The 14,389-nt window shown below is 42.1% G+C and overlaps 1 protein-coding gene across 2 annotated transcripts in view; it reads right to left on the bottom strand.

Annotated features, from left to right (window-relative positions):
- The window catches only part of PLS1 (plastin 1), a 149,870-nt gene that overhangs the window by 1,645 nt on the left and 133,836 nt on the right, over positions 1-14,389 (bottom strand). For both annotated transcript variants that reach the window (XM_040349119.1, XM_040349118.1), the window contains exons 14-15: positions 8,333-8,456; positions 1,598-1,722 (exon numbers count right to left, since the gene is read on the bottom strand). In XM_040349119.1, coding sequence (XP_040205053.1) covers positions 1,598-1,722; positions 8,333-8,456 — 249 coding nt within the window. The remainder of the gene's footprint in view (positions 1-1,597; positions 1,723-8,332; positions 8,457-14,389) is intronic.

Genomic DNA, 14,389 nt, shown 5'->3' on the forward strand with positions numbered 1-14,389 from the left:
GCTACGTTGTGGACATCACCCGCTGCCATCCACCTGTAGACAGAGCTGGATCGTACAGTTATCGTCTCAGCTCGTACCTAGAGTCTTTTTGTCATGGATACCATGTGAGTGTGCCACCTTTTAAAAAATACTATAGTTTTAAACAGAAGAGGGCACTTAGATTTTGTTTGTATCTACATGTCCATTGGGTCCGTCAAAGTAGCTGGATTGCAGGTGATCTCTTCATTTTCCCCAGCGGAAACATGTGCAATCGACCTCCTGGTAGTTCAGGGGTCCGTCTGTTGTGGTAAGCAAGCATTTTGCCTGCTGGTGGAGGGATTGTCACATACTGTGTATTCTGACATCAGACTTTCTTCCCATGTGAATACTTCTGCTGGGTTCTGGGTCTTGTGGTTCTACACTTGTATGCTAATCTATCATTTTCGAATGATTTCCTAGTCAATATTGCACTGCGCTTATTTTTACTACTGTATTTAGAGGTGATGTGATTATCCTTATGCCGCGTACACAAGATCGGTCCATCCGATGAGAACGGTCTGATGGAGCGTTTTCATTTGTTAACCGATGAAGCTGACTGATGGTCAGTCGTGCCTACACACCATCGGTTAAAAAACCGATCTCGTCAGAACGCGGTGACGTAAAACATCGACGTGCTGAAAAAAACGAAGTTCAATGCTTCCAAGCATGCGTCGACTTGAATCTGAGCATGCCTGGATTTTTAACCGATGGACGTGCCTACAAACGATCGGTTTTGTTCTATCCATTAGGTATCCATTGGTTAAATTTAAAACAAGATTGCTTTTTTTTAACCTATGGATAAATAACCGATGGGGCCCACACACGATCGGTTAGGTCCGATGAAAATGGTCCATCAGACCGTTCTCATCGGTTTGACCGATCGTGTGTATGCGGCATTAGTGTTCAGCTTGCAATACTAGTTATACTTTATAGCTTTATAGTTTGCTCGGATTGCATTTTATAATTATTGTAGAGTTAAACTACCCAAGAAATTCTCATATATTTCAAGGACAGTGATTGTGAAATGTCTGTGCCTTACTTCGCCCACTCTCCCTGTGGGATTTTTGAATGCATTTTACACAATAAAAATAAACACAGTAGGAGCAGCAGGAACATAAAAATCTCCAACAACTTCTTTGTTCTGACTCATCAATGTAAGAACACTATAGTGTTTACTGGTACTCCAAAGAAAGGGTGTTGTATGCCTGTACATCTTCCTACCGAATGCTGATATATATATTAACATTAATTTACTTCACGCAAGGCAAAAATCTCCATTTGGTAGGGAATGTTTGTATTGCACAGGATGAAAGATAATATTTTACAGTATATGGAAAGAATACATCCACCATTATTTACATAATTGTCTGTAAATAGCTGATCATTCTGCCTTTTTTGCATTCTGTCTGAATATCAGACCATTCCAAAAGACTCAAGAAGTACTAGGGACCTCAGGAACCCTTTGGAGCCCATTTACAGGGTGGCTAGGGACATCTGAATACTGTCCAGTACTTGCAACTCCTATTCATACACTAAATACCCTCTTACATCAACATAAGAACATAAATAAATAACTTACTTTGCATTCTTCATTTTGTCCCCATCGGAAAGATTATCCCTTTTTACCATCTCTGCATTGACAGCCTTAGGTGCAATGGCATCAATTAAATCAAGTACAGGCAGGCTGGTACTAATGGACTTATCCTAAAAGGAAAGATTTAACACAGTATGAAATATGCACATTTACTGGTTAGGCCAGTAATGGATTAATGTATTGTTCACTAAACCTTGGATGATTTGCTGCCACAAACAAGGCACTTTACCTTTCATTCAGGCTTTGTGAACATTTTCCATGTCTCCCATCTGAATTACATTTTTTGTTACATAAGATCAATAAATAATGGCTTGAAATAGGAAAAACACATTTAAAGGACCAGTTCTACCTTTGTAACACAAAAAATTATACATGCACGTCTTTTTGTAGGTTAAAAAAAAGTGCATTTATAATTTTTTTACAGTGAAGCCTATAAAGCATTGCACCCACAATCAGCAGCTTGTGTGTGCAATGCAAGGATCCTGCAGACTCTCAGTCATTTGTCTGCTCATACCTCCCATATGAGCAACAGTTATTGAACTGTATGTAGAAGGAATCAAGGAACTACGAGAGCGCTCACCTGTATCCGGATTCCTCGCAGTTCATCGAGAACTACAAGCCCTCTGCCACAATGACAGATGGCACTTGCACTTCATCCATCCATTGGAAACTATGAATGAACGATGTGGCCATGTGGGCGGAGCCCCGCACAGCCACAGTGCTTTTGATTTGTGACAGGGGGAGGGGAGAGGATCCCCCATCCGCTGTCACCATGAGGGATCAGGGTTGGTTCAGAAATATATATTATTTTAACGAGTTTAACATAACATGTTATAAAAGTAAACTTATCCTTTAAGAAACTAAGAACTCATGATTCTGTATTAAAGTTTTATTCTAGTTACAGTATATGAATTTGTCACTCATTCCTGACTTTCAGTATTTTTATGTTTTTTCAAAGCCCAATTTTAACCAGACGTTTTATTCTATTTTGGCTAGAGACAGGAAAGGTGGGGTCTTTTCCAGGTTTTGTGTGTTTATTGCTCCCCTACAGGGGAGATTTCCTTTATCTTCAAGGAACAAGACATTTAACAAAAACCTTTTAGTATGAAAAAGAGTAATAACTTCTGACAATATTTTTATTGCTGTCCACATCTTCCTGAACTTTACAAAACATATATTTTTATAATTTCTTAGTTATCTCTCGACTACTGTAACTTCCTCCTTGTTGGCCTACCTCTACATAGGCTATCATGAAAGCTGCTCAACTCTGCCCCAAGCTAGATCACCAACTTCATCTCATAACATCACTAAAACCATCCTCTCTGCTCATCCCAAGACCCCTTGCTCTCTAGCTCTCTCATTAAAGCGGAGGTTCACTCTAAAAACATGTATACAACATTACATTCTGCATACTTCCAACATTTACAGTATGCTGGTTTTTTTTTTGCTTTACATACCGTATTATTGCGATTTTCCACCCGGCTTCCGGGTACACACTCCCACGGGAGTAGGCGTTTCTATGCAGAGGCGCAGTGTCATGTGGGACTTCGCCCAGATGATTGACGTCTTGAGAAAAACTTCCCCTCGGCAGATAAGGCGCGTCACGAGTTTCCGAAAGTAGCCGAACTGCGAGTCGGCTCTATACGGCGCCTGTGCACCGACTAGGAGCCGTGTAGAGCTGACTGCGCAGGCGCCGCATTGAGCCGACTCGCAGTTCGTGACGCGCCTTATCCGCCGAGGGGAAGTTTTTCTCAAGACGTCAATCATCTGGGCGAAGTTCCACATGACACTGCGCCTCTGCATAGGAACGCCTACTCCCGCGGGAGTGTGTACCCGGAAGCCGGGTGGAAAATAGCAATAATACGATATGTACAGCAAAAAAAAAAAACAAACAGCATACTGTAAATGTTGGAAGTATGCAGAATTTAATGTTATATACATGTTTTTAGGGTGAACCTCCGCTTTAACTTCTTCCATCCTAACTTCCAGGACTTCTCCAGAGCCTCACTTTTCCTCTGGATCTTCCTATTCTAATCTCTCCAGCTATCCACTATACTGCCTATAGGTGATGCTATCAGAGCTATTACATTTTGTATCACTTGCACATGCCTTTTAGATTGTAAGCTCTCATGAGCAGAGCCCTATTAACCCTCTTGTCTTGAATTGTTCTGTAACTTTACTATATCCCTTTATTTTGTTAAACATTTGTAGGCAGGTGCTGTATGCTGTCTCCACTGAAGGTGGCACTCAACCGCAGCGGCAATGCAGAGGGAAAGGAAGTCATGGGGAACAAGGTTCCTCTATGGAACAAGAAAAATTGGGTCATGGGACTTTAAATGGGGCATGGACGGGTTTGTAAAATTGTTAAGGATATCAACAGTAAAAGATCTATCACAGTCCCATCAAGGGAAATCTCTGTGGTCAGAAGAAATTGCTTGGTGATCAATCCGAAAAAGAAATTATAGGAGTCAAATGTAAACTTAATAATGTAATATGTATCATAATATATAATACAGAGATCATGCATACAACGGCATAATACATGTAGTCAATATAACATTGATATAAAAAAATATGTCAATTATTTGTGATTGCTTTTAACCACTTGACCACTGGGCACGTAAACCCACTTAATAACCAGACCAATTTTCAGCTTTCGGTGCTCTCACAATTTGAATGACAATTACTCAGTCATACAACACTGTACCCAAATGAAATTTTCGTCCTTTTTTTCACACAAATAGAGCTTTCTTTTGGTGGTATTTAATCACCGTTGGGTTTTTTATTTTTTGCGCTATAAGAGAAAAAAGACTGAAAATTCTGTAAAAAAAAATAATTTTTCTTTGTTTCTGTTATAAAATTTGGCAAATTTAGTATTTTTTCTTCATTCTTTTGCATAAATGTGAAAGATGAAGTTACGCCGAGTAAATAGATACCCAACATGTCACCCTTCAAAATTGCACACGCTCGTGGAATGGCGCCAAACTTTGCTACTTAAAAATCCCCATAGACGACGTTGCAGGGTATTGTGGGGTATTGCGGAGTATTGTGGGGTATTGCGGAGTATTGTGGGGAATTGCAGGGTATTGCGGAGTATTGTGGGGTATTGCGGGGTATTGTTGGGTATTGCGGGGTATTGCGGAGTATTGCGGGGTATTGTGGGGTATTGCGGAGTATTGCGGGGTATTGCGGGGTATTGCTGAGTATTGCGGGGTATTGCGGAGTATTGCGGGGTATTGCGGAGTATTGCGGGGTATTGCGGAGTATTGTGGGGTATTGTGGAGTATTGCGGGGCATTGCGGAGTATTGCGGGGTATTGCAGAGTATGGGGGCATTGCAGAGTATTTTGGGGTATTGCAGAGTATGGGGGCATTGCAGAGTGTGGGGGCATTGCAGAGTATGGGGGTATTGCATAGTATGGGGGTATTGCATAGTATGGGGGCATTGCAGAGTATGGGGGCATTGCAGAGTATGGGGGCACTGCAGAGTATGGGGGTAATATTGCAGAGTATTGCACAGGGAGGGAGGGATGGATCTGTGACTGCATGTGTCACAGATCCAGCCCGCAGCAGCAGCAGCAGCTGCTGCTGCTTCCGCTCTCTCCCCTCTCCTCTCTCACACTGTACCGTTCGGTACAGAGAGGAGAGGGAGGAACCGGCGTCATCACAGCGGCGATTTACCGTGATCCGTGATCAGCCGGGTCCGGAGGACCCGGCGGTCACGGAGACTCCCGTGTGCGCGCCCCACAGGGCGTGCAGGAGCGCGATTCTAGGAGGACGTACATTGACGCCCTCCTAGAATTAAGCAACCGCCTTGTAGACGTATTTCGTCTATAGCAGGGGTGGGCAATTATTTTTTCGATGGGGCCACATGAGAAACTAAAAATATGTTGGAGGGCCGGGCCAAAAGGCTAAACTCAATACTGCATAAAATCAATCGTATTTCTTTATAAAAAGCAGTAAATATCATTGTTGGACAACTGGTACGAGTACTTGTTATAGTTAAACAATGAAAAAGTGAGGTTGCCTTACAAGAATTTTTTTTTAATTTATTAAACAAAATTTCCCAAAACAATGAACATTTTTCACTATTTGTGACTCATATTAGTGAAAATTTCCAGAGAGGATCAGAGACTGCGCACATGATACCAGAGAGGATCAGAGACTGCAGACATTGTCCCCATAAAGTCCTGCCAAACGACAATGTATGCCGTGTCATAAATTATGGTTTATGTATGTCTTATTGTCTTAGTGATTGATTCACATCACAACTTCATTGATGGCTTTTTTTTGTATGATTTTTAGTTTTGCTCATTACTGCCACACACGTGCAATGCATGGCTGCATGTGTGTGGCAGTGATGAGCAAAAATCATACAAAAAATAAGGGTATCAATTTCAAATCAATGAAGTTGTGATGTTAATCAATCACTAAGACATACATAAACCAGTGTGCCATCAATTGCTGCCAGTGTGCCATCAATTGCTGCCAGTGTGCCATCAATTGCTGCCAGTGTGCCATCAATTGCTGTCAGTGTGCCACCAGTGTGCCATCAATTGCTGCCAGTGTGCCATCAATTGCTGCCATTGTGCCATCAATTGCTGCCAGTGTGCCATCAATTGCTGCCAGTGTGCCACCAGTGTGCCATCAATTGCTGCCAGTGTGCCATCAATTGCTGCCAGTGTGCCATCAATTGCTGCCAGTGTGCCATCAATTGCTGCCAGTGTGCCATCAATTGCTGCCAGTGTGCCACCAGTGTGCCATCAATTGCTGCCAGTGTGCCATCAATTGCTGCCAGCATCCCCACAAGCAAGTACCTGATGATGATGATGATGAAATCTCTGTCCTGTCAGTGTTTTGCTGCCTGCAGTCCTCGGCCGTCTCGGATCTCCTACAGCAGCCTGTGCAGTGTGCACAGTGTGAGGTGAGGAGTCGGGACCGGGTCATTACTTGGTGGGAATTGGGGGACTTTTTTGAATTCGGGGACACTCACTCCACGAGGTGACGGGCGGCTGGGAATGCCGTCAGCGGGGGGGGCGGGAAAGGAAGCGTGGCCAGCTCCAATGGCTTCTTCGGCTGAATCAGCGGGGGGCGGGAAAGGAGGCGCGGCTAACACCCACGGGTTTCTTTGGCTGCACCAGCGGGGGGGCGGGAAAGAGGTGCGGCTAACACCCGCAATTCTTTTGGCTGCAAATTCAGACTTCAAATTCAGATTTCTAGCGATCCGCCCGGGGGCCGGATTAAAAGGTCCGCCGGGCCGTATACGGCCCGCGGGCCGTAGTTTGCCCACCTCTGGTCTATAGGGTGGTTGTTAAGTGGTTAATGGTCATGTCCTGGATTTTGAATATTTTTTATATCAATGTTATTATGACTACATGTATTATGCCTTTGTATGCATGATCTCTGTATTATATATTATGATACATATTACATTATTAAGTTTACATTTGACTCCTTCAATTTCATTTTCGGATTGATCACCAAGCAATTTCTTCTGACCACAGAGATTTCCCTTGATGGGACTGTGATAGATCTTTTACTGTTGATATCCTTAACAATTTTACAAACCCGTCCATGCCCCATTTAAAGTCCCATGACCCAATTTTTCTTGTTCTATATTACTACAGGGATGGGGGCACGGTTAAGGTGGTTTTGGATTCCAAACAGATCACTTCCTTTCTTTTGCAAAGGTTCCTCTATGGTTTCCTGAGTCCCTGGGGCAGTGATCTGATTGGATGCTGGTTGCCTATTTGACTCTGGCAGCCCTCTTAAGTGTGGCAGAGTATATTTAAGACCCTGGCCCCTGGGTTTGGCTTGCTTTTGTGAGTGGGTAAAGTAGGGAAAGGTACACCTACTAGTGATAAGTAGGGACAGTACTAGTGATAGGTTCCTTAGGAGGTGGGAAAGTGTAGGGTTGCAACTTTCTGGATACCTTCCTGTTTGGGTACGAGACAGCCAGGCCGCATTCTGTACCTTCTCAGCAGACGCTGTCGGTTCGGCTGGAACCTACTTCTTCATGTTATTGGAAACTGTAAGTGTGCCCAGCTGGGTAGCTGTGTTACTGCAATACTTCAATACAAGTTTTATATTGCACCTGACTGTGTGAATTATTGTCGCCACACCATGCTTCACTCTACCTACACTCTACACAAATTGTTGGGGCTATGTAAATCTTGTAAAGTAATAACATATAGAGATTTGTAGAGTAGTCTCTATAATGAGCTTGCTGCAATTTTCCAATCTCTTTTTAATTAATCAGTAAGATAAGGTAAAAGCCACATGGGGAGTAAATATGAACCAATGTACTCAAAGCCTTGCATTGTGAAGGAGCAGTAAAGCCTAGTCAGCATTTAGCACTGCAAAGCAGGAAGCAGAACAGTTGTATGTAATCAGTATATGACTACCCCAATATTTGTATATATACACACACACGCGTATTAAAACATAATCATAAGAAAACCATCAGGCCTTTAGGAAAAAACTAAAGACCCACCTCTTCTGAAGGACCGGAATGACTCTGGACGGGAAGCGCCTTGAGGCGATTTAGTTCGCATTTGTTGCGCTATACAAGTTACTCACTCACTCACTCACTCACTCAATCATAAGATTATTTACATTAAGCTGATTTATTCAACATGTTCATATTAAACACATTGAAAAGACTGGATATGCTCTTCAAGCAATACAATTTAAATATAAAATAGACTGTTATATTTATTACCCTGAAGCTGGTGATGAAGGTGTTCTTGTTAGCACCTTTCAGAGTTTCATTCACCCAGTTTATAATAGTTCTGTCATCAATCTTTTCACCTTCTCCAAGGTCACATAACACATTTAGTGTATACCTAATAGAAGAAAACCTCAAGATAAAATAAATATATATTCTACAAACAATGTGGCAAATATTAAAGCATCTTTATTTATTCCATGTGTAGAATAACCAGAATGATCTGAAGCCGTTGTCCTATAGTTTGTCTGTCCTAAAAGTAAAGTGGGCAAATATAAATATATATATATATACACAGTAAAAACGTAGGGCCAGATTCACAGTTATCTGCGGTGGCGTAATCTTTTCCCCACTACGTTACACCGCCGCAAGTTTTCAGCGCAAGTGCCTGATTCACCAAGCACTTGCGTGTAAATTTACGGTGGTGTAACGTAAAGGTGTCCGGCGCAAGCCCGCCCAATTCAAATGGGGCGTGTACCGTTTAAATTAGGCGCGCTCCCACGCCGGACGTACTGCGCATGCTCCGTTTTGAAATTCCGGCCGTGCTTTGCACGAAGTGACGTCATTTTTTTGAATGGCGACGTGCGTAACGTACTTCCGTATTCCCGGACGTCTTACGCAAATAAAAAAAATATTTGAAATTCGACCCGGGAACGACGGCCATACTTTAACATGGCTCATCTAAAGTTAAGCCATGTTAAAGCAGCCGTAACTTTGCGACGGGAAAAAATTACTAGCGACGACGTAACGAACGCGAAAACCTTTGTGGATCGCCGTAAAACCTCATTTGCATACCCGATGCTGGAAAACGACGCAAACTCCACCCAGCGGCGGCCGAAGTATTGCATCCTCGGATCTATCTATGCGTAACTGACTCTATGAATCAGTCGCATAGATACACTCAGAGATACGACGGCGTATCAGGAGATACGCCGTCGTATCTCTTCTGTGAATCTGGCCCTTAGATTGTGAGCATAATTTGTTCCAGAAACATGTTTGTAATCCAAAGCACTTGTATATCAAAGCAAATTTCCCTATAAGAAATAATGGAAACTCAAATGATTTGTTCCACAACCATTTATTCATAAGTTTATAGTTCATATAAAATGATTATAGCAATGTGATTGGTTGTGTAACCATAAAATGTCCATCCACAAATGGAAGCCTCCACAAGGGGATTAGAAGAAAAATCCAACAGGAGCTACAGAGTATAAAAGAGAAGAGAGGTGCCTCTAAAGCCTTGTACACATGATCGGATATCTGATGGAATCTAATCCGATGAAGCTGACTTTCCTCAGCCTTGCCTACACACCATCAGTCAAAAATCAGACCGTGCCAAAACGCGGTAATGTAAAACACTGAGCATGCGTGGATTTTTGACCGATGGACTTCCACACAGACGATCGTTTTTTTCTATCGTTTTTTTTATCCATAGGAAAAATTTAAAACATATTTTTTTCACCGATGGAAAACAAACCGATGGGGCCCACACACGATCGGTTTGTCCAATGAAAACCGTTTTCATCGGACAAACCGATCGTGTGTACAGGGCTTAAGTGTAATAATATAGTTACATTTAATGAAGGTACAACATTTAGCTACTCACATGGTTTATGATTAAAGAGGCACATCTAAGTATGCAGGCATCCGGGGTAAAGCTGTCCACATAGACCATCCTCCACACCGCCAGCTCTCACTGCTTTCACTCTGCAATCGTGACCGGGAATACTACCCTGCAGTAGAGCGATCTGAAAGCGAGGCTTGAACAGCTCGTGGAGCGCAGTGTGGAAGGGACAACATCAATGGCGAGGAGGATGACGGTCTATGTGGATCACTTTACCCCGGATGTCTGCATACATAGATGTGCCTGTTTTAATCATCAACCATGTGAGTGGCTAAATCTTGTACCTTCATTAAATATAACCATATTGCTACACTTAGAGGTGCCTCTCTTCTCTTTTATACTCAATTGTGACAGGACACTACTTGTATATTAAGACATCGCTTGTATATCAAGTCAAAACGTATTTAAAAAAAAAAAGAAGGTACATATCCACCATAGTGTCAGGATTTTATAAGCTGCTGCAGGGAAATCATAAGGGAAGCAGACAAACCGCATAGGGAAATATAAGGGACATTTACAAAACTGCACTTTCATTTTGATTGCTAGCTTCTTGAGTAATCAGCAACTTTGTGGCATTTTTCATTTATGTTGGGCTTAATTGTGCTTATTTTATTTTGTGGTTGATTTAAAGTGTTTGGTCACTTTATTCTCCTGTTCTGTCAATCGCAGGCTTTTTTTTATTTGCTGCAAGATTTTCCTTTTAAAAAATAAGTTGTTATTACTTTGGAGGGTATTATTATGGGGTTTTTATTTTTAGTGAGGTATATTGTTAAACGTAACACTCCCACCCCCCAAAGTTTCAATACCATTTTGTCTGTTAAATAAAATGTATTGTGTAACCTGCCCTAATTTAGTATTGTTAGGACGCTGATCCGAGTGCTCTGAAACCCGGAGGGGTTTACCCAGAGGTCTCGCTTATCCATCCAAGCTTCCTTCTAAAACCCTTAGATCAGGACCTTCCTGCTACTCTTCCTTCCTCTTCTCCCCCCCCCTTTTTGTGTTCTTTTCCTTTTCTTTTCCCTACGATCTTACTAGTTTAACTGAGATGCATAATATGAAATCTATACTGTTAGATTGAGCCTGCTCACATCTAAACCCACAAATCTACGGTTTTATGGCATCTGTATTAATTGTAATGTTTACTTCTAAAATCAAATAAAATATGTATAAAAAATAAAATATTAATAACACTTTTATTGAGAAAAAAACATTCCCCTCTGGGTGATCTATGTACATTACAAGGATTTTAACAAACTTTTTTGCAGATTCCTACCTTTTGTTATTCTGAAGAAATCCCTGTGTGTTTGTCTATATCCATGTGGGAAAGTGAGTCTAATGGGAGTGGTTTCATATTTATCAATCAGCTGCTGCACCTGCAGGGCACTAATGAGGAAAATTGCAGGGTCTGCTTCCCTTTAGATGTGATTTTCTATTGAAAGTATCTCATCAAAAATATTTTTTTATTGCAGGGGATGCCTGAAATCTGATTTGTATCTTAGGGCAGACTTCAGGGAAAATCAGTAAGCCAATCACAAAAGCGGCAAATTATTAGCTAGAATCACGTAGGGTTACGCCGGCGTATCAGTAGATACGCCGTCGTAACTCTGAATCTACGCCGTCGTAAATTTAAGCGTATTCTGGAAACCAAATACGCTTAAATTAGGCTAAGTTACGAGCGGCGTAAGTCTCCTACGCCGTCGCATCTTAGGGTGCATATTTACGCTGGCCGCTAGGTGGCGCTTCCGTTGAGTTCGGCGTAGAATATGCAAATGACTAGATACGCCGATTCACGAACGTAAGTGCGCCCGTTGCAGTAAAGTTACGTCGTTTTCGTAAGAGGTACGCTGGCGTAAAGATAAAGCTGCCCCCTAGGTGGTCTAGCCAATGTTAAGTATGGCCGTCGTTCCCGCGTCGAAATTTGAAAATGTTACGTCGTTTGCGTAAGTCGTCCGTGAATGGGGCTGGACGTAATTTACGTTCACCTCAAAACCAATACGTCCTTGCGGCGTACTTTGGAGCAATGCACACTGGGATATGTACACGGACGGCACATGCGCCGTTCGTAAAAAAACATCAATCACGTCGGGTCACCAATCATTTACATAAAACACGCCCCCCTCATCCTCATATGAATTAGGAGCGCTTACGCTGGCCCCATTTACGCTACGCCGCCGTAATTTAGGAGGCAAGTGCTTTGTGAATACAGCACTTGCCTCTCTGACTTACGGCGGCGTAGCGTATATGCGATACGCTACGCCGCCTGAAAGATGCGGCAATCTACCTGAATCCAGCTATATGTCTCTGGGAGGGGGCATTCTGTACACACTCTGTGTACAGAACAACTCCAGGTAGCCATATTGCATTTCAGAAAATTGCAAAGATGCAGATTAAAAAGGAAAGGTCACATTCACTTACAATCAGTGACGGCTGGTGCTAAACTTTTTTTTTGGGGGGGGGGGTTCCTTGGCTTCCTAGGCTTCCTTGGCTTCTCCTCGCGGCCAACCCAATACACCTTTTGTCCTGATTGGCAGGGAGGAAAGACCGGAAGACAATAGCGAATAATCATTCGCTATTGTCACACGTGGGTGGGTTCGGGTTGCAGTGGTCTGTGCCCTGAGCCCAACCTTTTTCAAGCCAATTAGAGATCTCAGGCTCTAATCATGTGAAAAAAAACTCATACAAACATATGAGTCCAGCGCTCCTGATTACAATATGACTTGTGTCGCAATTGTATACTCTATATTATATTTTCTTTATTTGCTATTGTTTTCCCCACAAAAGTGGAGTTACGCTTTAATTAGGTCCTTTATTTTAAGTTAAACCATATCCATGTTTTCAGAATGGCTTCCCTTAAATAAAAGTGGGCTTTTGTTTTGGGGTGTATTATTTGGACGTTTTCATTTATTTTAGGGGGTGTATTGTTTTTAAAGATTTCACTTTTTTTTTTCCTTTTAGCTGCAAGGCTTCCATTTAAAAATAAGTGGAATTTTGAGTAAATAAGTAAATAAGTGGACTTTTGTGATATTATGGGGCTCTCATTTCTTTGGGAGGTCCAGCGGAAGGTCTCGTATTTAAAAAAATAAAATAAATTGTCCTGGTGCATGTCCACCATGGCAGTGTCCAGTTTTGCATTACTTTTTTGGAATTCGGACCTGAAACGGACCAAAAGTCGCACAGGGCTCCTGTGCAAATTTGCACCAGAGCCGCATCAGAGATACGTGAACCGGCTCCATAGAGAGCCGGTCAAAATCTATTGCTATTGCAAATTGGATGCGAGGCACACTCATCCAATTCACAATAGTGTGAACCCAGCCTTAAAGGCAGATTCACACATCCTTAAAAAATTAGATACCAATGAAAATATGATGAATTATACTAGTATAAAAATATAAACAAGAGCAATGCAATATTTTCCTGATGCTATTGTCAGTGAAATGTAATTCTATTTAAAGGAGTTGTAAAGCAGAAGTTTTTTTTTTATCTTAATGCATTCTATTCATTAAGAAAAAAACCTTCTGTGTGTAGCAGCCTCCCCAGCACCGCCCTAATTCACACCCCCTGGAGAGAGAAGGAGAGGCCCTTCTCTCTCCAGTGATGTCAACAAGTGTCGTACCCGTCCAAGACTATCCTCCTGATTGACTGAGACACAGCAACAATGCCACTGGCTCCCGCGGCTGTCAAAGTCAATTAGCCAATAAGGGGAGAGAAGAGGTGGGGCCGGGTCAGGGCTCCATGTTTGAATGGACACAGAGAGCTGTGACTCGGCTTAGGTGCCCCCATAGTAAGCTGCTGGCTGTGGGGGCACTCGAGAGGAGGGAGGGGCCAGGAGCACAAAAGAGGGGCCCAAAAAGAGGAGACTCCAGGCTGCTCTGTGCAAAACCACTGCACAGAGTAGGTAAGTATTACATGTTTGATTTTTGTTTTTTTAATAAGACTTTACAATCACTTTAAAATATACATTTGTGGCATTTTTTTTATAGGCATCATTAAATATACAAGAATGCTTGACAGTTCTGTTAAGACCATGGGCTACAAGTTTGGAATGGGGTATATGTTCTTCTTGTTTATCCCCTTTAAAATATCCTACTACAGGCTTACAGAGCAGATAGCTAAACATTAACGGAAGGGTGCATTAATACAAAATGCCTATTTTTACAAACACATAGCTGGCAAACAGAAGCAACTACACTGGGGGCCTCTAGGGCACAGGGATTCCAGTTAGAATTAGCAATCCCTCTAATAAACCTAGTACAGCAATTAATATGATTTTATTTTGCACACTTCTGTAAATGTTTTCGTATGATCTGAGCTTATGTAACCGAAAACCCACAATTGTAATAGCTTACAGCACCCTCTGGTGGAATTTCTAAATAAGGACATTTCTGGATTTGAATGATGGCAGAGGGTATCCAGTGGGATTTGTATAT

The sequence above is a fragment of the Rana temporaria genome, chromosome 4 (assembly GCF_905171775.1).
Source record: "Rana temporaria chromosome 4, aRanTem1.1, whole genome shotgun sequence".
Lineage (NCBI taxonomy): Eukaryota > Metazoa > Chordata > Amphibia > Anura > Ranidae > Rana > Rana temporaria.